The sequence below is a fragment of the Lampetra fluviatilis genome, chromosome 3 (genome assembly GCF_964198595.1).
Source record: "Lampetra fluviatilis chromosome 3, kcLamFluv1.1, whole genome shotgun sequence".
NCBI classification, from domain to species: Eukaryota; Metazoa; Chordata; class Hyperoartia; order Petromyzontiformes; family Petromyzontidae; genus Lampetra; species Lampetra fluviatilis.
This window is the reverse complement of record NC_136277.1, coordinates 31,311,914-31,337,675: the sequence shown is the minus strand read 5'-3', so window position 1 is coordinate 31,337,675 and position 25,762 is coordinate 31,311,914. Positions and strand designations below refer to the sequence as shown.

At 52.0% G+C, this 25,762-nt stretch overlaps 1 protein-coding gene across 1 annotated transcript in view; it reads right to left on the bottom strand.

Annotated features, from left to right (window-relative positions):
- The window catches only part of LOC144950253 (uncharacterized), a 63,380-nt gene extending 47,757 nt beyond the window's left edge, over window positions 1-15,623 (bottom strand). The window contains exons 1-3 of the mRNA XM_078880317.1: window positions 14,810-15,623; window positions 7,487-7,965; window positions 5,360-5,573 (exon numbers count right to left, since the gene is read on the bottom strand). Of these exons, the coding sequence (XP_078736443.1) occupies window positions 5,360-5,573; window positions 7,487-7,965; window positions 14,810-14,964 (848 nt within the window). The 5' untranslated portion in view covers window positions 14,965-15,623. The remainder of the gene's footprint in view (window positions 1-5,359; window positions 5,574-7,486; window positions 7,966-14,809) is intronic.
- Between the last annotated feature and the right edge of the window lie 10,139 nt (window positions 15,624-25,762).

Below are 25,762 nucleotides of genomic sequence, written 5' to 3'. Positions count from 1 at the left end.
CACAAACACAAAAGACAAAGATCCCCCGTATAGGCTTAACAGACTGTTGGGACAAGTGCTGTTAGCGAGCACCTTTGAAGGCCGGCAACGCACACGAAGGGGTGGGTGGACAGCACCACGCTCGGTCGCCTCGTCTCGCCAGTGGCGATGTTTACACACCGCACCAAGTACTCCTTTCAGACTGAGTCGACCTAGGGGAGGTCCAGGACCGGTTCAGGTAATCGTCACCGGTGTTGGCCGTGAGCGGAAATTGAACTACCGTCGTCGGGTTTGGAGCGCAGCGCGCTAACCGCTATCCCACCGCACGGACACACACACACAGCACTCACGGACACACACACACACAGCACTCACGGACACACACACAGCACTCACGGACACACACACAGCACTCACGGACACACACACAGCACTCACGGACACACACACACAGCACTCACGGACACACGCACGCGCACGCACGCACGGCGTGTGGTGTACTCCCCCCGGGGCACGCCGCACAAAGGGTGTACACATTCATGCACGAGTTGTCAAAAGTCAAAGTGCCTCCACGCTCGAATCAATCGGTCGCCCTCCTCCCACATCTTACAAGCAGCCACTGCTTAGACTCCATGGGGTTCAAGTGCCGGGGCTGTCGAGAGAAGGAGGCAGTGGGTGTTGTTTGTCCTGAGCCTTAGATCTTAGGGGTGGGAAAGGTGGGTGGGAGGCTCAGAAATAACTGATGGGGTCTCATCTGAAACTTTGCCCCAGGGGTCTCCAGAACGTTTTCGGAGGCCCTCTCTCCGCTGTGCCGAAGTTCGGACGAAATCTCTGTGGCACGGGGTCGTGGCGATTCAAGGCGCACTCACAGGCAGGATCGTACATTTAAGTACGTACGTACGTTTAACTTCTTTCGCACCGTACGTAGCCAACCGTGCTAATCGGAGGGGCGGGGGAAGAACAACAAACTATAGGTATCCGTGTGAGTCTATGTGCATGTGTATGTTGAACTTCTTTCGCACCGTACTAGCAAACCGTGCTAATCGTTGTGTGGCAAGTACAACACACTAAACACAACAAGCAGTTCTAAAGAAATTCGTTTCCAATCTAGATGATTTTAAAGTGCAAAGCTCGCAGTGGCTTCCTGATGTCGGAAGGAAGAGCGTTCCAGACGGCCGAGGAAGCGCGTCGGAACGCACGCGACGCAGTTCGAGCTGAAGCTCCAATCAGTAGAGACGTTTCAGAATTCAGCCCTATCTAGATGTCCGTAACTCCGTTATCAGTGTTGCATTCTCTGTCAAAATATCAAGGTGCCTCACGATACAGGCGCAGTGGTGACCAGGTGATGGCAGTACAAGAATTGATTGTTGAATCTATCTGTGCAGAGTCTGGAGTGGTATACACTCATATGTGTGGTGGGGTTTTCTCCAGGTACCATATGTACGTGTCTGTATGTATTTGAACTTCTTTCACACCTCCTGATAACGGTCTTCAGACTCTGCGAGGCTTTCCGTAATACATAAAGGTCATGGCTATTATTGTTGTTGTTATTATTATTGTTGGACCTAAAACCCATCCCTAGAACCCGCACTGGCTGTTCCCAAGAATAGAAGTAGATCCAGCGAGGCCGTCGCAGAGCGATGAAGCAGCATGGTCGAGAAACCCCAGCGACCGACACGGCGTGGGGATGCCCTTATCCAGCAGTGGGCCGACAAAGGTTTGTACCCAACATTGTGAACACACATTCAACTTTCTCACCGTCACGACATCATCATTATTACTTGTACCGCTTCTCCTGTGGACTTTCAAACAATAAACAAACGAAAGGCAACCTTCTGCCTTGAGCCGTTCTTCAAGCAATCCATTCACAATCAACCCCGGGTTAGCCTTCCCCAATTAGGGACAAGTCTCGACAGCCCCGAGAGGGGGGGGGGGGGCGGTTCAACTCCGCACTGCTGCCCCCTATTTCTTGCGACCCCATGATTCTGCAGATTAGTTGCCCCTAATTGATTCCCCGACAGCGCATTTTTCATTTTTTTATCACTGCCTATCGGCCAAGCGCCATCAGTAAATTATAAATATGTAGACTATTTTTTATTGTAACAGCTAAGACTCACTGAGCTATGCAGCTCTTTTTTCAGAAGCGACCTGGCCACAAATAATCGCTCAACGAAGTGGCTTATCACGTGGAAATGTATGTCAGCTAAACACTCTAAAGCGTACGTTTCTAAATGTAGAGGCAAAAAAGCAGAGGACACGGATAAAAAATCCACGCGACCACGGAGAGAGGACATGCAAACTCCAACTATACAGGCGTCAGTGTCAGGATCGAACCCACGACCTCCTGTATACCTGGTGAAGTAGTTAACATCGCGATCTAACCCAAAACAAACTCTATTATGGAGGAGAGGATAAAATGAGGCGACTGCCCGCCGGTGCCCGAGTGAGCGCAGCGAATCCGCGAGCAGTAGATCAGGCGCATCACCGTGGGACCGGTTTTTTTCCCCATAAAGAAAGTGGAATAAATTGCACCGTGGGCTTAGGGAACGAGGTCAGTTCAAATGAAACCTCGACTTTTATGAAACCACCTCCCTCCTCCCCCCAAAAAAGATAATTCTCACAACGCAGCGCCGTGAACATAATAGGACCAGCAAAACCCAGCCTGGGCTTGTCCGCTCTCAATGAAACAGGCGACGAGACGCATCGAAATTAATCGGTCGACAAAATCCACACTTAATACAAGGGAGCTTCTGCAGTTTCTCCGAACACGGCACAACGAACGCACGAGTGAGTGAGTGAATGGGTGAGTAAATGTACAATTGAATTAAATAGTTAAGGTATGAGTGAATGCATGAGTGATTGAGCGAATGGACGAGTGAGTGAATACATAAGCAAATTAATGAGGGAATGAACATCGTCTCTGCGCGACGCGTGTCATCATCGTCATCATCGTGCATATTATCATTATGAGGGCGTGGATCGTTTGGCACCAGCTGATAGAGATCCGTGTCGATGCAATGAAACCCTACCGCGTGACGGCGCTCGGCACGCGAGACGACGTTTCGTGACTTAGCCGCCTCGATTGCTAAAGGAGGTGGGGAGGGGCGCGGGGGAGGAGGGGGGGGGCGCAGTTGGGGGATGGGGCAGAAGTAGGTTGTCTTTTGGATGGGGGGTGGCAGGGGAGGGAAGGGGAGGTGGGTGGGAGGGGAGGGGAGGTGGGTGGGTGGGAGGGAAGGGGAGGTGGGTGGGAGGGGAGGGGAGGTGGGTGGGAGGGGAGGGGACGTGGGTGGGAGGGGAGGGGAGGGAAGGGGAGGTGGGTGGGAGGGGAGGGGAGGTGGGTGGGAGGGAAGGGGAGGTGGGTGGAAGGGGAGGGGAGGTAGGTGGGAGGGGAGGGGACGTGGGTGGGAGGGGAGGGGACGTGGGTGGGAGGGGAGGGGAGGGAAGGGGAGGTGGGTGGGAGGGGAGGGGAGGTGGGTGGGAGGGAAGGGGAGGTGGGTGGGAGGGGAGGGGAGGTGGGTGGGAGGGGAGGGGACGTGGGTGGGAGGGGAGGGGAGGGAAGGGGAGGTGGGTGGGAGGGGAGGGGACGTGGGTGGGAGGGGAGGGGAGGGAAGGGGAGGTGGGTGGGAGGGGAGGGGAGGGAAGGGGAGGTGGGTGGGTGGGTGGGAGGGGAGGGGACGTGGGTGGGAGGGGAGGGGAGGTGGGTGGGAGGGGAGGGGACGTGGGTGGGAGGGGAGGTGGGTGGGTGGGAGGGGAGGGAAGGGGAAGGGGGGTGGGAGGAAAGTGAAGGGGAGGGGACGTGGGTGGGAGGGGAGGGGAGGGGAGGTGGGTGGTAGGGAAGGGAAGGGGACGCGAGTGGGCACACGATACCCTCGGCACGGATAGGGGCCACTGCCTTCCTCCGGGCGATGTGCCATTCCAGGCTTTTTGCGAAGCGCCGCTCGAAAGTAATTGCACGCGATCCCGCGACGCTTCAGCTGCTGCTGCTGCTGCTGGAGACTCGGGTGTCGCAGCGCGTTACATCGTGAAGCCCATTAAAGCTCGCTCGCTCGCTCGCTCTCTGCCCGCTCGGCGGAGATAACTCCACGAGACATCTCACTCGCGCAGGCGGTTGCGGCGGAGGCGTCTTGCGGCGGTGCGCGCTGTGAGTTACCGCGCACCCCAACCCCACTCATCCCGACCAAAGAGACACGGCCACCACAGCCGAGCACCGCTTCACGGTGCAATCGCAGTTGATCAAATATGCAATGTGATGTCGCGCGAGACTGCTTCACCCGGGCTTTGTTAATGCTTTGCGCCGTGCATTGCCCTTGTGCTGTCCGCCTTTTTGCCGTTCTTTGCTCTGCGGCACCGGTGACGGAGACTCTGTCTGGTGAACGTCGATCAGTTGCAAGGACAATGCATATACGTCGTCAGAACCGCTTCTTGTTGTTGTGTTCAGTTTGTTGTTTTTTCTTCCGCACCTCCAATTATCACAGTTGGCTACGCTCGGTGCGAAAGAAGTTCAACATACAATACGTACATCCAAGTATATTTGTTTGCACGCACACACACAAAACTCAAATCCCCCGCATAGCCTTAGCAGACTGTTGGGGCAAGTGCTGTTAGCGAGCACCTATGAAGGCCGGCACGGTACACGAGCGGGTCGTTGGCCACCACCACGCCCGGCCGCCTTTGTCTTCCCAGTAGACGATGTTTACACATCGCACCAGCTACTCATTTGAGGCTGAGTTGACTCACTCACTCGCGCACGCACGCACACGCACACGCACACACACGCACACAACAACCGCCATTCGCCAATAAGTGGCGGTGACGTCACCACGACGCTTGTGCCAGGCCATGTGCACCTTGAGGCCACGTGAAGTGTCGAACGCCCGCTTGCAGGAGGTCACGGGGGCAGACCCAGGTGCCACGGGTCGACTGACTGAGATGACTGGCTGATGCACCACCTGTGCTCCCTACTGTGCCAACTTGCTGTGCTTTAGCCACCCGGCGCTCCGCACGCACACACACAAGACAAAGACAAAGATCCCCCATATAGCCTTAACAGACTGTAGGGGCAAGTGCTGTTAGCAAGCACCTATAAAGGCCGGAACGGTACACGAGGGGGTGGGTGGCCAGCACCACGCCCGACCGCCTTTGTCTCTCTAGTGGTGATGTTTACGCACCGCACCAGGTACTCATTTGAGGCTGAGTCGACCTAGGGGAGGCCCGGGACCGGTTCAGATAATCGTCACTGGTGTTGGCCGTGAGCGGGAATCGAACTCGTGTCGCCGGGTTCATAGCGCAGCGTGCTAACCGCGACACTATCGCTCCCCACATTCGCACACAGACACACACGCACACACACGCGCGCGCACTCGGCCCCCGGGGGCTTTACCTGACTTCCTCGGGCTCCATCCCCACCAGGAGCTGCCCGTCGACGGCGAGAAGCTCGTCCCACACCCTCACCGCGCCGCCCTTGCCCCCGGCCCCGCGCGGCCGCACGGCCGTCACCCACACCTGGCCCACGCTGCGCCGCAGGGCGGGGGCCACGCGGCCGCTGCCCTCCGTGACCGCCGCCTGGCACGGCGGCTTGCAGAGGAGCAGCTCCGCTGGGGAGGACCCACCGCGGCGGACAGACACACGGATGCGCGTTCGTTCGCACGTGGGTTTTCGTTTTTTTTTTTTGCCACGAGTAAAGTGTGCTTCGTGCAGACTTCATTTCTCCCCGCACAAAAAGTGGCTATTTTGGTGTTTGGACATATTAACACATGCTGTTATATTTACAGAAAGGGTTCAACCTATGTATTTATTTTTGATGCTTTGATACTGGCAATCAAAGGTCCCGTGATATAGCTGCTCAACCCGAGCTATACATTTTATGATACGTGCTCTTAGGTTTTTTCGGAAAAAGTCACGTAGGTAAAAAAATTATAATAATAAAATAAAATAATAATTAATGAAAATAACTAAATTAAATCACGACGTTTCGGAAGCACCACAAGCCTCCGTCATCAGGTGTAGCTGCTCCAGTAAAATTACTGTAGCGTGTGAAGAGGAGCTGTAATTTTACTGGAGCAGTTACACCTGATGACGGAGGCTTGTGTTGCTTCCGAAACGTCGTGATTTAACTTAGTTATTTTCATTTATTATTATTGTATTATTATTATTATTATTTTAACCTACATGACTTTACCGAAAAAACCTAAGAGTATGAATCCTTGCAGTCACGAAAGCTTCAAATAAAGAATTCTGATACGTGCATTGTCTTTGTACTGTCCGGCTTTTGGCGTCCTCTGGCCTGACGCTGGTGAGACAAGGCCATGAAGAAGGATGTCTCTGGTGTAGGCCAATCAGTTTCAAAGGGAATGCATCATTTTATCAGAGCATGTTTGTTTGCACGTTTTGCCATAGGTACGTGCGGCTTACGCAGACTTGGTTCCTTGCAAAAGGTTTCTATTTGGTGTTTGAACATCTGAACACATTCTGTGCCATTGCCGAAAGGGTTAAAATCCTATTCTTACTCTTCACACATACAGAACCTATTGTCAGAAACGCCAATCCAAATTGAAGCTATAATGCTCTAAGCTCTGTTCGTCTCTACAGCTGTCTGTAACGGCGACGGAAGAGGGGTGTGTAAGGGGAACGATAGCGCTTGTAAAGATGATCCAATATGAATTACATTTAGTAATTACATTGCGTTGCGATTAGGGGCCACAGACCGTATGCCTGCACAAGAAGTATAGATTCGGTGAAAAGAGAATTGGAGGCTGCTTAAACCGATGGGAGTTTAGAGTAATGGTCACGGGTAGGTCTAGTGTCAAGGGTAGAGCTAGCGTCAAGGGTAGAGTTAGTGTCAACGGTTGGGCTTGCGTCAAGGGAAGGGCTAGCGTCAAAGGTAGAGTTAGTGTCAAGGGTAGGGCTAGCGTCAAGGGTAGAGCTAGCGTCAAGGGTAGAGTTAGTGTCAAGGGTAGGGCTAGCGTCAAGGGTAGGGCTAGCGTCAAAGGTAGAGTTAGTGTCAACGGTTGGGCTTGCGTCAAGGGAAGGGCTAGCGTCAAAGGTAGAGTTAGTGTCAAGGGTAGGGCTAGCGTCAAGGGTAGAGCTAGCGTCAAGGGTAGAGTTAGTGTCAAGGGTAGGGCTAGCGTCAAGGGTAGGGCTAGCGTCAAAGGTAGAGTTAGTGTCAATGGTAGGGCTAGCGTTAAGGGTAGAGCTAGCGTCAAGGGTAGAGTTAGTGTCAAGGGTAGGGCTAGCGTCAAGGGTTTGGTTAAGCATCAGGGATAGGGTTCGTGGGGCCAGCTCCCTCTGGCAACGTTGGTGCAATCCACGTTCCTGCGGGCTCAGCTCCGGCCAGCACGTGCGTAAACCACTGCCCCCCTCACCCCCCCTCCCCCCCCCTCACCTGCCTCACCCCCCTCACCCCCCTCACCTGCCTCACCCCCCTCACCCCCCTCACCTGCCTCACCCCCCTCACCCCCCTCACCTGCCTCACCCCCCTCACCTGCCTCACCCCCCTCACCTGCCTCACCTGCCAGCGGCGTGGTCATCGCCAGGGCTCTGGCCGGGGCCGCGGGGCACCGCAGGTAGCAGGGTACGCGGCCCAACTCGATGCCCAACTCCTCGGGCTCCGTCGCTTCCCGGTCCACCGCGCCGCCGGGCGCGGGCGACGCCGACGACGCCGACGACGACTGAGCCATCGACGACGAAGAGGAAGAGGAGGTGGAGCAGGAGGAGGAGGAGGAGGCTGGGCACCCGTCGCTGCGCCCCGAATTCGCCAGCGTCACCGTCACCACCTCGTAGCGGAAGCGGCCGCCCCGCGCCCGGCCGGGTCCCCCCGTACGGTCGGGGGCCGACGCCGTTCGGCGGAGGAGCAGCAGCAGGCCGCCGGGGTCAACGGCGGGGTCGCGCGGATCGTCCGAGTCGCCGGGGTCGGCGTCGAGCGCCGGGGTGCCGCGATGGACGTTGTGGTCCCGTCTCCCGGCATCGTCGCTGGCGGTGGCGAATCTGCTGTCAGCGGCGTGAACAAAAAAGTGACGAACGCGATCGTTGTGTTTTTTATTCCTGCTGCTGCTGTTGCTGTTGTTGTTGTGATCTACGGGACCTTTTTTTGCCGGTATCAAAAATGACGTGAAAAAAAACAAAAATAGGTTTATGTTTTTTATAATCAAATTATTTATTTATTTCAATTACATTCTTTTTTATTTATATTTTACCTACGTGACTTTACCGAAAAACCTAAGAGTATGAATCCTTGCAGTCACGCAAGCTTTAAATCTAGAATTAGGTTTTACCCTTTCAGGCAATGAAAAGAGGTGTTAAGATGTTCGAACACCTTTCGGCAAGGCCTTCAAGTCTCTGTTAACCACACGTACTTGTGGCAAAACATGCAAACAAACATGCTCTGGTGATAACATGCGCGTCGTCTCTGAAACTGATTGGGCCCTACACCACCATCAGTGTTCGACCAAAAGGCGAACGACACGAAGGCAATGCAAGCAGCAGAATCCTTTCAGCTCGGGTCGAGCAGTTATATCGTTTACACTATGAGACCTCCTTTACCAATGGCAAAATATAGTAATAGGTTTTTACCCTTTCAACTGGTACAAAAACTGATACCTTTATACAAGGGATCATGTTTGCAATAACCACAACACAAGCAGTCAAAATGCAAACAAAAAGAAACAAGTCAGTGCATATCATTATCATTATCAGAGTTGTTTCTTTTTGCTTGCATTTTGACTGCTTGTGTAGTGGTTATTGCAAACATGATGCCTTGTATAAAGGTATCAGTTTTTGTACCAGTTGAAAGGGTGAAAACCCATTACTACAGTTATATCGTATTGTTAAATGTTATTGTTCGTATCTCCTGATTAGGACGCACGTGCGTTGTTATGCCCATCAGCCCAGGAACGCCGAACTGAACCTCGACTCTTTTTTTCAGAAGGGTCCTGTCACGATATTGCAGCAGGGGGCGATGCTACTGCTGCTGCTGCTACTGTGTGTGTGTAATCCCGTTGTGTGACATTTGCTGATTATTTTACAGCATTCATCGCCGTCGGCAGTCATGTTTCTATCCACGATTGGATGGAGGCCTTCCCCATGCCATCACCATCTTTCACCATCCGATTAGCACGGTTGGCTATATACGGTGCAAAAGAAGTTCAAAATACATATAAAAGACAAAGATCCCCCGTATAGCCTTAACAGACTGTAGGGGCAAGTGCTGTTAACGAGCACCTATGAAGGCCAGAATGGTACACGAGGGGGTGGGAGGCCAGCACCACGCCCGACCGCCTTTGTCTCCCTAGTCGCGATATTTGCACATCGCACCAGGTACTCCTTTAAGGCTGAGTCGACCTAGGGGAGGCCCGGGACCGGTTCAGATAATCGTCACTGGTATTGGCCGTGAGCGGGAATCGAACCCAAGTCGCCGAGTTCATAGCGCAGCGCGCTAACCGCTACACCACCGCTCCCCAACATACATACACACACACATCGACTCACACAGAGACCCCTTCCCCCGCACCTCCCATGAGCATGGTTGGCTACGTACGGTGCGAAAGAAGTCCAACATACATACACACATAGTTTAACACGTATGCTTTCGCGACCGATATTATTCATAATAAAGGTATGTTGGGTTAGATCGCGATCTAACCCAACAAACCTTTATTATACACCCATAGACTCATACAGAGACCCATGGACTCACACAGAGACCCATGGACTCACACAGAGACCCATGGACTCACACAGAGACCCATAGACTCACACAGAGACCCATGGACTCACACAGAGACCCATAGACTCACACAGAGACCCATAGACTCACACAGAGACCCATGGACTCACACAGAGACCCATAGACTCACACAGAGACCTATGGACTCACACAGAGACCCATAGACTCACACAGAGACCCATGGACTCACACAGAGACCCATAGACTCACACAGAGACCCATATACTCACACAGAGACCGACAGACTCACACAGAGACCCATGGACTCACACAGAGACCTATAGACTCATACAGAGACCCCCATGGACTCACACAGAGACCCATGGACTCACACAGAGACCCATGGACTCACACAGAGACCCATAGACTCACACAGAGACCCATGGACTCACACAGAGACCCATTGACTCACACAGAGCCTCATAGACTCACACAGATACCCACAGAATCACACAGAGACCCATATACTCACACAGAGACCCATAGACTCACACAGAGACCCATATACTCACACAGAGACCCACAGAATCACACAGAGACCCATAGTTTGTTTTCTTTCCCCCGCACCTCCGATGAGCACGGTTTGCTACGTACGGTGCGAAAGAGGTTCAACTAACATACATCCGCATATCCTGCGGTGTAACAATCCACGCAGTGTCCACGCCGGTCTCACAACCACTCCGCCAAGGTGAAGTTTCTCTCTTCACGCGTTCCATTGCCCCTGGCTGACACTCCGTTGTTATTCTTGACCCATCGGCCATCGTCAACTTCGCGCAAGGAAGATGACCGATAGACAGATAAATACATAAAAAAGCAGCTAAAATGAGGACGTGTCCTGAAAAATCAAAAGCCGCTCGATAACCCACGACATCTCATCGTGGTGAGAGCGTGCTTGCGTTGAGAATAGGCGGATTAAAGGTACGGAATCTTTTCATTGTGCTGACATCTGTGTGGAGATGACGCGATAACAACACGATGGTAGCGTGTTGTAATGTCCATGTGTTATCTTCATACAGATATATATATTTACAATGTGTGTGAGGCTTAGAATGTTTTCCAGGACATCCTTAGAATTATATATATATATATCTTTATCTCCGTTAAGATGGCTTCTCTTTGTTGTTGTTGTTGTTTCAATTTCGTCTGCTGCTGACACAACACGGACACAAACGAAATCCGCCACCATCCCTGCGCTGACGAAAGGCTCAGTTCGTCCGGATGAGGCTCCTCTGGGCACCGCCGTGGTATTTAAAACTTTGTTTTACGAGTCGATTCTCGGATATTGAAGCGAAGGTGGACCCTCTATAGTGTGCGTGTGTTTTTGTCTGAATCTCGGTGTCAATCGGGGTGCTGCGTAACGAAAGGCACGTGGTTACGCCAAAAGATAACCCGCATCTCAAACTCGTCTGAAATCATGCCGCTGCCATCCGTGACATTTTCCTTGACGAACAAGGGAATTATTATTAATTTAGTCTAGGGGCCGTCCATAAATGACGTCACGCACCTGGGGGGTGGGGGGACGGTCAGACATTTGTGACGATGTGTGACAAGGGGGGGTTGAGAAATATGACGTCACATCAAAATGCGCAACTTTAAATAAATATAACACGTTCTACTTAATTAAATAGACTTTTTAATAAATGTTTGCTCCTACAACATCAGAGTGCAGCGCCACATTAAATACGCACGACAATGACAATGGTTTAAAGCGATTTGAAGCATGTTTTATTTTAGGGGCTGGGGGGGGCAGAGCTTTGTGACGTCATATTTGAGGGGGGGGGGGGGTCTGACTTTTTGTGACGCCGTGTGACGACGGGGGGGGGGGGGTCAAAATCGTCCAAAATCGCGTGACGTCATTTATTGACGGCCCCTTACAGCAAATGCTGGGTGGGAGGAAGGGGGCGGTAGGGGAGGGGTCAAATCCCGCATGGGGTACAGGATATTAAAAGCGAGGGTACGACAACAGTGCGACTGCTTTCAGCGAAGTCATCCACAACACGAGCACCCACCCTCCTTTGATACTAACGCCCCGTTATTTACACATTTGGCATGCAATATAAACCCAACCTCTAATGCTACACAATCAGCTCTTGGGTAAAAGAATGACGTAAATCTAGCACAACCTTTTACGAACGAATCATAGTCCCGTCTTCTGCCGGATAATGAGACGCGCACTTTCTTCCACAGTTTGTATATTGAAGCAAAAGTTGCGGGGGGGGGGGGGGGGTGCGCTTTCGTGTGCGTCTTACTTTCCGCGGCCCACACACGTTTGGGGTGCGTGTTACTTTCCGCAGCGTCTTACGATAGGGGACACAACGGTAGGAGGCCCAGACTTTATCCGAGTTGACAGCAGCAGAGCTAATAATAGGGGTTTTCCCCTTTTTTGGCAACAAAACTGAAACCTTTTCACAAGGAATCATGTGTGCATTAACCACAATACTTGTGGTCAAAATGAAAAAAAACACACTCTGATGATATATGCATTGTCCTTGAAACTGATTGTTCCACACCAGAGACGGCTTTCTTTTGAGCCTCGTCTCAATTGGTGCTCGACCAGAGGACGCCAGAGCTCCCAAGATTGAGCTTGTGAGTTTGGCTCCCAGCCAGTGGTATTCATCTCCATCATCATCGCAATCGTCTCCACTCTATTACCATGATGATCGTTACCATCACCATCATTACCACCACCACCACCACCACCGTGATTATCTCAATCATTATCTCCATTGTCATCATGATCACGATAATATCTCCACAATTATGATGACCATCACCATTATTACCACCATGATCGTCTCAATCATCAACCACCAAAATCATCATCAGCATTTTCATGACGATCACGAGCAACGTCATCATCAGCACCACCAAAATCTACGCGATCACGACCACTTTCGGGTTGATGAAAAAAATCCGCCCTAACTGACGAGGCTGCATCATCATCAACAATCATCATTTCGTTCAGAGTTCTTCATTTGAAATGGACGGTACTTGCCCCTGCCATGCGACCGTGGAATTCCCCGCAAGATTTCCAACGGAGATGAGAGAAGTCGATACCCATGCGCCAGCATCGGTGTCTGCACAGCACTGAGTGACGGACTCTTTTTATGAGCGCGCGCACACGCGCATATATATATAGTGTCATCCGTCAGCACAGGTATCAATTCACGAGACAAAAGTAGTGCGGTGGAGAGATGGGGGTCCTCCCGCGCGTGTAAACAAATACGCGCGGCTATTTTTAAAGGGACCTCTTTTCCAATTTTGGCATCGCCACCTCCCCCGCCCCCCCGAGCCTCAAAGAGAGACCGCTCCTTGCTGCCGATCGTCTCAACGTCTGAGCTGCCCACAAATAAACACCGACGACTTCTCCCCCCCCCAGCCACGGCTTGAATCGCTCGCGGCAACGCCACCGGAACGACCCCATGCGAACGACCCCAATGCCCACGGACGGTCAACCGGCAAACTGAAATGGCCCAGCGACTGCCATCCCGCTGGTTGATGGCGCGCGTCGCACCGATGAAGGCCGGCACGGCACGCGAGGGGGTGGTGGGTGGCCAGCACCACGCCCGGCCTCATTTGTCTCCCTAGTAGCGATGTTTACTACACACCTGCGACCAGGTGGTCATTTGAGGCCGAGTCTACCTAGGGGAGGCCCGAGACCGGTTTGGATAATTGTCACCGGTGTTGGCCGTGAGCGGATATCGAACCGAGGACACCGGGTTCGTAGCGCAGCAGCGCGCTAATCGCCACACCACCGCTCTCCACGCGAGCGTGACCACCACCAGCACAGCGAACACCACGCACACACCACCACAACACCACAACACCGAGCCACCACCACCACCACAACACCACAACACCGAGCCACCACCACCACCACAACACCACAACACCTAGCCACCACCACCACCACAACACCACAACACCGAGCCACCACCACCACCACCTCCACCACAACACCGAGCCACCACCACCACCACAACACCACAACACCGAGCCACCACCACCACCACAACACCACAACACCGAGCCACCACCACAACACCACAACACCACAACACCGAGCCACCACCACAACACCACAACACCACATTCGCGCCACTCCCGCTCCCCCTAAGTCACACACCCCCACCGCCTACATCGCATTACCACCATCAACACACAGCGAGTCACACGACCACCACCACCGATTTCCATCAACGCCGACTCAAGTGACTGTGCAACTTCCCTCACTCCACCGTGACTCACGTCGCCACGCGGCTCACACCCACGTGTCGACGACTCGCAGCACGTGCGAGACCACGTGCCCACACACTGCGCCGCCCTATTAGCATCAACGCGTCACACGCCCGGTGCGTTAAGATATTCCCTCTTTTTTGTTAGTTTGTTTTACCAATCAACTAAAGAACTGAGCTCCAAGAGTCCCCTTGTCAGGAGGGTCCTGTCTGGGATGTCGGGCCGACTTGCAGTCATCAAGCTCTGAGTGCTGTAGGGTCACGCTGGAGATACTTGGAGTCTCAAGGGGCTATGTGTGTGTGGGGAGGGGGCTATACCCCCCTAAATTAACATCAGTGCCCCCCTCCCCATCCAGAGGTAGTTCCTCGGGGTAGCGACTGGTGGAGAGGGAGTTGGGGGGGCTCAGCTTTAAGTTCACAAGGCCATCGCTTCCTTCCCTTTGCCAGATCCCTCAGCGGTTGATTCGATCGTCTATGACCAAACCGGCCTGAACGCATTCGGCCCGGGAAGCTAAGCAGGTTGAGCCTGGTAAGAACCACGGATGGTAGAAATTCCTGGGAATGCCGCAGGCGCCGTTGTGTGCTCGTGCAACGGGGTGGCCAGGAGATGGCAGTGCAGCGACGGATTGCGCAACGCGTCTGTGTGAGCCTTCGAGTAATTCCCCTCGATCTGCTTTTGGAGAGTTGTGTGGACAGTCATGTGCACGTGTCTGAATGTACGTTGGACTTCTTTCGCACCGTACGTAACCAACCGTGCTAACGAGAGGTGCGGGGGAAGGACAACAAACGGAACACAGCAACAACAACGAGGAGAAGGAGAAGGAGGAGGAGTTCTAAATAGATGATTTACTCTTGTGCGGAGAGGCGACCTCACCTGGAGGCTTCGTGCAGATCCGAGTCGCTGCCGCTGAGAGGTCTCCCGGCGAGACGCGACGCGAACAGCCGCTTGAGCCCCGACAGGAGAGGCCGCGGGGAGAGGGACGAGGGAGGGCCGGGATCCCGGCTCCCTGCTCGGCCCACCCAAGACATGACCACTCCTGGGCGCCCCGACGGGGAACAGAGGACGGGGAACAGAGGACGGGGGCAAGGGGGGGGGGGTGCCACTCCTGGGCTTAGAGGAAGCAGCTGGGGGATGGAAGCAGTTGACTTGCTCCGGGGTCGTGGAGCTGGATCGGAGTTTTTGTTGACGTTTCTTCTTCGAGGCTTGCGAGGATTCCTCGAGGGTCAGAGACCTCTCAGGATGGAGTATCTCATTGCTGTTGTTCGTCGATGGCGGCGGTGGGTGGGTGTTCTTGCGAGGTTGAAATCCTTGTTTTTACCGTGGTCCATGACCTGGCTGGCTGGCTTTGTCCTGCTCGAGTCCAGGGGGGTCCCCCCCCCAAGGCGATCGTCTCCTGTGGAGTCGACGGAGTTCTGCCGCGGTTGTCTTTCAAATGTCGTCTCGTGCCCGCCGTCCGTTCATTGCCCAACCGCGCGCCGAACTATCACGCAAGGGCTGTTTTGACTTCTGCCGGTCAATAAATAAATAGTCGCGCGCATTTCTCAACGATATTTAACAATGAGGAGGAGGAGAAGAAGAAGAAGAAAAAAATGTGCTTAAAACAAAAACAACAAAAAAATACGGCCGCTATTTCCTGCTGATAGTCCTGCACGCGCCGCTGGTTCCCACAGCCTGGAGCGCGTGGGTACATTGCGAGCACCCCCCACCCCCCCATCCCCCCCCCCCCATGCATCACTGCTTGAGATGTTTGTTGACGCAGCGTCGGCGGGTGGTGCACAAAGCACGCACAACAACAACACAAACACTCAACACGTCCGTCAATCACAGCGTGGCCCTAAAAAGAAGGTAAAAAATAAAACAGGCCACGTTTCGGGGAATTCCTCTTATTCATAAAATAAAAAAATTATATACACCTTAATTTGTTCGGCGAAGAAGAACAACTGTAGTTGATGCTATGTCTGAATGCAATGCGCTATTAATTTAACAAACTTACATCAATACATTTATTTACTTAAATGGATAGCATGAAAGAGATCACAATCCCAAAACTCACCAACCTCTCACCCACCAACTGAGTCCATGGCTTGACCGCGTCTGTGTGCGCGACAGTCTGATACCGCATACCCCTACAGGATAGCCTACACGGCACATGCGTCGCATGCTATGCTGTTCACGCGCACGCACACGCACGCACGCGCGCGCGCGCGTGCTGTACGCGCTGGCCTGGCTATTCCACGTCGCGATGACCGTGTGTGTGTCCGAGTGTCCGGGGCTGTAGTGGAGAGAGAGAGAGGAGGGAGCGGTGGAGCGTTGGAGCGTTTAGGGGGAGCGGGGTAGAGGGGGAGGAGAGCGGAGGGGCGGGGGGGGATTTGTGTGCGTGACGCTGCGCTCACCGAAACGGGAAAGGCCACGCGGTCATTCGCTAGGGACGGGTGCGCGCGCGCGTGCGTGTGAGTGAGTGGTGAGCGGTGGCGCAGTGGTTAGCGCGCTGCGCTACGAACGTGGCGACACGATGTTCAATGCCTTCCCGCTCACGACCGACACATGTCCTGGGACTCCATTTGGTAGACCCAGCATTAAATTAGCATCTGGTGCGGTGTTCCAACGTCAAAACTGGGGAGACAAAGGCGGCCGGGCGTAGTACTGGCCACGCTACCCCTCGTGCGCCGTGCCGGATTTCATAGGTGCTCGCTAACAACACTTGCCCCAACAGTTCGTCGGAAGTTATACAGGGGATATTTGTCTTTGGGGCACGGTGGTGCAGTGGTTAGCGCACTGCGCTACGAGCCCGACCACCCGAGTTTGATTTTCGACCGCTCACGGCCAAATGTCGGTGACGAATATTTGGACCAGTTCTGGGCCTCCCCTAGGTCGACTCGGCGTTAAACGAGTATACGTTGCGATGTCTAAACAAACAATCATCACTGGGCGCGGTAGTCACGCGAAGCGAAGTCTCTTTTCGTTTGCCGATATGAAACTATGATGAAGCTAATCAACAACTATTTTGCAAAAAAAAGTTCTTTACCATATAAGGCCCACTGAGTTATATAGCTGTTGTTCAGAAGCGACCTGGCCACAGATGATAGCTCAACAAAGTGGCTTATCGCGTCGAACATATATAGCAGCAGGCAAATAAACTTAACCAATGTTTTTTCAACGTGGAAGAGAAAACCCAGAGGACCCCGATAACAATCTACGCCACCGCGGGGAGAGAGACATGCACACTCCAAATATACAGCAGGCATCGTTAGGGTCACGTAGGTAAAACAATTAAAATAAATTAAATCACGACGTTTCGGGCGCAACACAAGCGTCCTTCTTCAGGTGGGGACAATGTCGTGATTTAATGCATACATGTATTTATTTATTTATTTTCCCTACGTGCTTTTACCGAAAAAAACAAAGAGTATGAATCCTTGCAGTCACGAAAACTTCAAATCTAGAATCGTCAGGGTCGGGATCGAACTGACGACCTCCTGTACATCAGGCGAGGTAGTTAACATCTCGCTACCTTAGCGTCCAAAGCAGAGTTACACTCTACACGAGTCTCGGTGTCACGGGCTGCTGATAAATACAAACGCACCTCTTTGGAAATACCCATTCCCTTCTTGCCGACTAAATTTGTTTCATTCATTGCTTGTTTTACAACCACTGGTGGCATGTTCTCATATTCATTTATTGATTGTGTTCCTCGATATTGCTGGCGGTTGGGTGATCAAACTCTCTCTGACGCTCACGCCCGGAGTATGCATGTGGGATTGCTCCGTGCACACGCACAGGTCGGTATCTCCTGATATTAAAATATTCCCCCCCATGTGTACACTGTGGGCTGCAGGATGGAAACATGTCATGTCCCTACTCTAAACTTAATGTTACTTTACACGCGACGATCACGAAACGTATAATCAGAGGGTCAATTCGACGATAGTGGAATTACAGTGGTTACATCTTTTTTGTTTCTTTCAGCGGAGTGGAATTTCAGCTCGAGCTGTCCGGAGCTTCGGTCCGGAAGAAAGCAACGTTCGTCCCCTCGTAGTTGGGGCAGTGATGGAGTTGGGTGTCTGGGTGGGGGTCTGGGGGTGGGGGAGTATTCCATGAGGAATGAAGCCCCCTGAGTGCGATCATCACCTAAACTGTACCTGAGAAACGATAAATGCCACGCGGCCATTCGCTAGGGACGCGTGCGTGCGTGTGAGTGGTGGCGCAGCGGTTAGCGCGCTACGCTACGAACCCGGCGATACAAGTTCGATTCCTTCCCGCTCACGACCGACGCCAGTGACGGCGATTATCTGAGCCGGTCCTGGGACTGCACTCGGTCCACTCAGCACCAAATTAGTACAGTACCTGGTGCGGTGTTCCAACATCAATACTGGGGGAGACAAAGGCGGCCGGGCTGCGATCATCAACCACGCTGTGCCTGAGGTTCTGTTTTCAGTCACGTGCGGTCAAGACTGGGAAACTGATGGCCTTAATCTAAGTTGTCTTGTGGTTGTTGTTGTTGTTGTTTGACTGGCATCCCACTGGGATTTTTGCACACAGCGTTGGTGTACGGTGCTTTTTCTGTAATATTTTTCAGTCTTTTCTTGGATTTTCTGTTTGCACAAAGTCACATAATCACTTTAAGATGTTTTCTTGTTCATGTTTTAGTTTTTTGTTTGTTGCGGTTGCACCCGATTCAAGAGCCGAATGGCTCACAGGGCTATGCCAAATAAATGAAATTGAAATTGAAACGAACTCAGACTCTGAGCATTGGCGGCTCGGAGGGACAGAGAGGCTCCTTGTAGTGTACAGTCACGTCATGAACTGCGTGCCCCCCCCCCTCATACCCCCCCACCCCCCGACTTTCTCTCCCTCGGGTCACCGCTTATGTAACTAAGTTGTGCGCTTATTTATTTATTTACATACCTTACGGCAAATATTTTCTCGGCAATGCTGTTCGTTTCGCTTGAGAGCTCCCCCCCCCGAAGGTTGGGGTGACGTGAGCTCAATTACGCGTTTGTGAAAGGGCTGGATTGTCCTGGTGCCGCTGCTGCTGCTGTTGCTGCTGTTGTTGCTGCTGTTGTTGCTGCTTCTGCTGTTTGAAAATTGCCCGTTTCCTGAGAGGTGTGGAGCGAGGGCTGGGCAGCGTCATCATCCATCTCGCTGCGTAACGGTCCCAAGGACGAGTTCATTCGTGTCGACGGATCGACGATTTGGTTGCTTCCCCCCCCCCTCCCCCCCATCTACTTTTCTTCCAAATCGCGACGTGCGCTTGTGCGCACTGATGATGACTCGGGCGTGCGCGAAATAAATCGGGGGAAGGTTTTTTTTCGACGGAAATATGTTTAATGACGCCAGCCACCAGAGGCCGCTACATTCACCAATAAATAAATACATGACGCTCTCTCCCGCTCTACGCGCGTTCGGTTCGCGCGGTTTCGCCTGCTTCTTTCTCTATTGCTACCCAACATTCGCTATATGCGGTTCGAATTCGCTCATATGCGGCTATGCGATCCGACGTGGAACAACATTGTGTGTGTACTGTGTGCACGTACTGTGTGTGTACTGTGTGTACTGTGTGTATGTGTACTGTGTGTCCTGTGCGTGTGTACCGTGTGTACTGTGTGTGTACTGTGTGTACCGTGTGTACTGTGTGTCCTGTGTGTGTGTACTGTGTGTGTGTACTGTGTGTCCTGTGTGTATTGTGTGTATGTGTACTGTGTGTACTGTGCGTGTGTATCGTGTGTACTGTGTGTACTGTGTGTCCTGTGCGTGTGTACCGTGTGTACTGTGTGTGTACTGTGTGTATGTGTACCGTGTGTACTGTGTGCACTGTGTGTGTACTGTGTGTATATACTGTGTATGTGTACTGTGTGTACTGTGCGTGTGTACCGTGTGTACTGTGTGTACTGTGTGTGTGTACTGTGTCCTGTGTGTACTGTGTGTTCTGTGTGTATTGTGTGTGTACTGTGTGTACTGTGTGTGTGTACTGTGTGTGTACTGTGTGTGTGTACTGTGTGTGCACTGTGTGTGTACTGTGTGTGTGTACTGTGTGTCCTGTGTGTACTGTGCGTGTGTACTGTGTGTGTGTACTGTGTGTGCTGTGTGTGTACAGTGTGTACTGTGTGTGTACTGTGTGTGTACTGTGTGTGCTGTGTGTGTTGTGTGTGTGTACTGTGTGTACTGTGTGTACCGTGTCTGTTGTGTGCGCTACTCGGCAGGCAGCTGTCTCCTCATGCGGTTTCGCTTTGTGCGCCCCTTTTTGGAACGCATCTACTACTGCTACTCCTCCTACCGTATGAAGCGAGGCTGCACCTGTAGTGAACACAACACGATGTCGCGACAAATCACTTCGTACGCAGGTGCTGAGTGGATTTTAAGTTGCATCGGAGGATCCGTGAAAGGTGGCGGTGGCCAGGGAAAGAGGAGAGGCTTCGTCCAGCAGTGGATTGACCGCGGTTGATGATGAGGATAACGAATTGATTGTTTTCTTGATCGCATCGCGCCATTGCATTGTGTGGCTAGGTCCATTGATTTCTCAAACGAGCAAAAGCCGTGTAGCCGCGTCGCCTGCTATCACGTACGTTTTTAAAATGTTAAAACGTAAATGTTGGAAACGTGATCCGCGCAATGATTCAATTCCGCTTAATATATATTTCCACATTTTAAAACAGCCGCCGTATATTCTGTTCGGTTAGCGCGTGCGATACAAAAACAAAAGATTCCCCGTGTCGCCTTCAATGGACCGTTGGGGCAAGTGCTGTTAGCGAGCACACGAGGTGGTGGGTGACCAACACCACGCCCTGATGTGTACACCCCACGCAAGGCACTCATCCTCAGGCAGAGTCGACCTAGGGGAAGCCCAGCAGCGTGCGCAAGACACTCGTTACCGACGTTAGCCGTGAACGGGAGTCGAACTGGGACCGAGGCGGGTTCCGTAGCGCAGCGCGCGGGCGTGTCACGCACGCGCGGGCGTGTCACGCACGCGCGGGCGTGTCACGCACGCGCGGGCGTGTCACGCACACGCGCGGGCGTGTCACGCACACGCGCGCGCACACAGAGGGCTCCCGTGTTGTAGTGTCGCAGTGAATCACCCCCCTCCCATGTGCTAGCGTTTCCAGCGCGCGCGCGCGAGAGAGAGAGAGTGGGAGAGAGAGAGAGAGAGTGTGGGAGAGAGAGGCAAACACATATAAATATGTATTCATTTTATTAAGTCGGAGTAGAAGAGAGTGTGTGTGTGTGTGTGTGAGAGAGAGAGAGAACACACACACACCAGAGGTGTGGACTCGAGTCATGTGACTTGGACTCGAGTCAGACTCGAGTCATGAATTTGATGACTTGCGACTCGAGTTGGACTTGCATAACAATGACTTTGTCCCACCTATGAGATGTGGACTCGAGTCATGTGACTTGGACTCGAGTCAGACTCGAGTCATGAATTTGATGACTTGCGACTCGACTTGGACTTGCATAACAATGACTTTGTCCCACCTATGAGATGTGGACTCGAGTCATGTGACTTGGACTCGAGTCAGACTCGAGTCATGAATTTGATGACTTGCGACTCGACTTGGACTTGCATAACAATGACTTTGTCCCACCTATGAGATGTGGACTCGAGTCATGTGACTTGGACTCGAGTCAGACTCGAGTCATGAATTTGATGACTTGCGACTCGACTTGGACTTGCATAACAATGACTTTGTCCCACCTATGAGATGTGGACTCGAGTCATGTGACTTGGACTCGAGTCAGACTCGAGTCATGAATTTGATGACTTGCGACTCGACTTGGACTTGCATAACAATGACTTTGTCCCACCTATGAGATGTGGACTCGAGTCATGTGACTTGGACTCGAGTCAGACTCGAGTCATGAATTTGATGACTTGCGACTCGACTTGGACTTGCATAACAATGACTTTGTCCCACCTCTGACACACACACACGCGCGCGTGCGCGCAAGACTGGTCCGTGCGCCCGCCGCGAGGGTGGCGCGTGCAGCTCATGACACAAGGCATCTTTTCAGCTCCACGGAGCGCAGAGTCTGAAAGTGTTGTGCCTATGGCGCCAGCAACCTAGGGGGGTGGTGGGGGTAAGGGGGGATGTTGGAACCAGGGGGAGGGGGCAATGGGGGGGGGGGGGTGGAGCGGGCGGGGGGGGGGTACCAAAGCCTGGGTGTGTTCTCTTACTCTCTTTGGAGCTTGAAATGTGAATACGTCAACTCGTACCACTCAATCCCCTCTCTGTCTCTCTCTCTCTTGCCCTTTACACTGCCCCCCCCCCTCGCCCGCCTCTCCTCCCCTGGCACGAGTAAATCGCCGCCCCCCGCTGCAGTTTGCTTTCGTGCGGGCTGTCATCGCCTACCGACCGCGTGTCTCGACGCGAACGGTGGCCTCGGCGTGCTGGTCGCATCTCTGACGAAGCCGAGCCAAGGTCGAGCGATTGGGAAGCGACGGACCGAGTGTGTCGTTACTGTTACTGCACTCTCTCTGTGTGCGTGTGTGTGTGGTGTAGAGTTTGGAGAAGTCGTCCAGTGCAAATAGTGTTTTGGGGGGTCGCCAGACGGATTGTATTTGTACCTCCTGCAAAAAAAGCGCACGTGTGCGTGTGTCGGTGGCGGCGGGGTGGCGGGGTAATGATCAATGACGTGAGTGATGGATTGCACTTCACGCAGATACTCACAGACTCACCTTGAGAGTCAGACTCACGGAGAGCCGTATCCTCACACGTAGAGCCACAGGCTCACGCGGAGACCCACAGACTCACACGAAGGCCCATCATAGACTCACATAGAGAGACCCCTGTTATACCGCACACTCAAGGCAATGTTAAGTGAGTGATGGATTACCTTTCACCACCGTCACAATTGTGTTGGATCAGAGGTCGCGTGAACTAGTCGCAGTGTAATTGCATGGGGAATGATGGCTCGGTTGCTGCACGTGTCTGCCCGTGGCAGTACCACGTGGCATGCCAGTGAGTTCCCAAGCTGCAGCTTGGAAGAAAACAAACGGGACCCTTTTTTGATTGTTCTTAAACAGATTTTGCTACGTGAGGGCTTCCCCCGACGCCTTGTCGGTAATGAGAGTTGTTTGACCATACTTCACCTCGCTGGTCAATGCGGGTTGGTGAAGGAGGTGGGAGCCCAGGACCGGTTCAGACGCCACTCTCCGATGTTAGCCGTGGCCGGGAATCAAGCTCAGGTTATAGTCCATGGTCCAGTACAGAACTTGGTACCACCTACATCTTTAGTACACGTAGTACCCACTTTTTATTTATTTAGCTAATGAGAGTTAATTTCTCAATCAAGGTCACTCATTTAAAATGGATACCACACAATTCACTGCTATTGGTCACATTTAGACCGCTAAAGTCATGCCAACTTCAGATGGTACCAACCAGTGTGACATATTTGTAGTGTAGTCTGGACTCAACGGTCTAATTTTCTAATAATAATGGGTTTGTTACATAGCGCGCTAACCACCATTCCAATTGTGTATTATTTTGAACTTCTTTCGCACCGCACGTAGCCAACCACACGAATCGGAGATGCGGGGGGATGGACGACATTCTGCGCATGGCAGAGACAAACGTGGCAGCAATGGTTCGTGGAGTTCAACGACTCAATTATCACGTTGGCACAATCTTCTTAGAATGCAAAACGTTCAAATGTGCGGCTGAATGTCATTACAGCAGAGTGTTTTGGAGTGGAAAGCAATTTGAAAACGGAGTTACGGTGGCCAGGAGATGTTGATTACCTCGCCTGGTATACAGGAGGTCGTGGGTTCGATCCCGACCCTGACGCCTGCTGCTGTATATTTGGAGTTTGCGTATCTCTCTCCACGTGGTCGCGTGGATTTTTCTCTGGGTCCTCCGGTTTTCCCTCCACATTTATTATGAAAACACGCCTTTCAGAGTATTTGGCTGCTATACATTTCCACGTGATAAGCCACTTCGTTGAGCTATCATTTGTGGCCAGGTCGCTTCTGAAACAAGAGCGATATAGCTCAGTGGGCCTTATATGGTGCAATGAATCTATAGTTGAGTTTTAGTTTGGCTTAAACGTAACAGCAAACTTAAGAATCCGACAAATTTTAATTCAGCGTTTCACATCGTAAGCAGGGAACACGCAACCCGTAGAAAAAAAAAACCGATTTTTTTTGTTTCACATCTGAGCCGACAAGAGTGGCCGTGTTTGTGTTTTTTTACGCAACTGCGTTTTCAAAAAGGGCCTGTGCTCAGGCTCCAGGGGTCATTAGATTTTGGAAAATTGGGGGTAACTTGAAAAGCCGCGTGGTAGGCTAGAGTTCAAACTCACAAACTCAATCTCTCTCTCCCGCACAGACACACACACTGAGCGAACCCTCGCTCATGCATCATTTTTGGCACGTTCGAACACTGACCGATGGTGGCCAGAAACGGAGGGAAAACACGGCTCGAACCGAGAGAGGACCGTGGCTCGTGGAGATGGAGCGATGAAATCGGCTCGCGTGCCGGCGACGCTCAGACATAAGAATAAGCTCTCAATACTCTGATAGTGCGCTGTCTTTGAGTTGTACGCCTTTTGGCGTCATCTGGTCCAACACCAATGGAGACTAGGCTCTAAGAAAAGCTGTCTCGGGTGTGGACCAATCAACTTCAAGGACAATGCATATCATTATCATCATCAGAGTTGTTTCTTTTGTTTGCATTCTGACTGCTTGTGTTGTGGTTATTGCAAACATGATGCCTTGTATAAAGGTGTCAGTTTGTACCAGTTGAATGGGTTAAAACCTATTACTACATAATAATAAGTTTAACCCTTTCTGTTTGAGACTGTAGGCTCTAAAGAAAGCTGTCTCTGGTGTGGACCAATCAGTTTCAAAGACAATGCCATTACGATCAGACCATGTTTTTTTTGCATGTTCACCACAAGTATGTGTGCTTAATGCAGACATGATTCTTTGCAAAACAATTCTGTTTGGTGTGTTACCATCTTAACACAACTGTTTTATTGCCAGAAAGGATAAAACCTAGTTTTATGTTTTTATATTGGTAAGGGAGGTCCCATGATGATGCTCAGACTGTTGCATCGCAAGATCGTACGGTTTTTGGGGAGGCCTTTATCCAGCAGTGGATACATTACGACTATTGCTGCTGGTGATATGACGGGGTGTAGTCTGCCCATCGTATTTGAGTGAAGTGTGTTTCGCACCTCCGTTTAGCGCGGTTGGCTACGTCCGATGCGAAAGAAGTTCAACATACATCCAGAAATACGTACATACGTGTGTCTCAGTACCATTTTTTTAATGTAATGTTTGTTCCCAAAGCACAGAGGCCCTTAATGCAGCCGTGAGACGCGAGGCCACTATTTATTTTGCGTTTATCCAAGAGAGAAACGTAAACACTGCCTTTTGTTTTTCTTTTCCTTTGCAGAAACGCTCGGTCCCTGAAAGCGGCGAAGCTTGTTTAGCTTTGGCATTGTTGCGAGCAGTCATTTGTCAGAGCGAGCCAAAAGTGGCGATGGGAACTGAATCTGCATTTGCCAGTATTTTGCGTATGCGGCGACAGCAGGAGGTCAGAATCCGAATCGGAACATTTATCCATAGCGGAGGAATCCGATGAGCTATAAAAGCCCTCTTTAAAACATATTTACAGGAGGGGTACGTGGTCCGAACGTTACAACAACAAACGACACAGAAACACGAGTGCAAAGTATAGGTAAGGTAAAGAAATCACTTACAAAAATATACAAATACAACTTAACTTTTTTTTTTATCTTACCAGGTAAAGTTCACCGAGCTATGAGCTTCTTTTTCAGAAGCCACTGGGCCACAAATGCCCCTCCTGTGACAAAAGAGCTTCATAG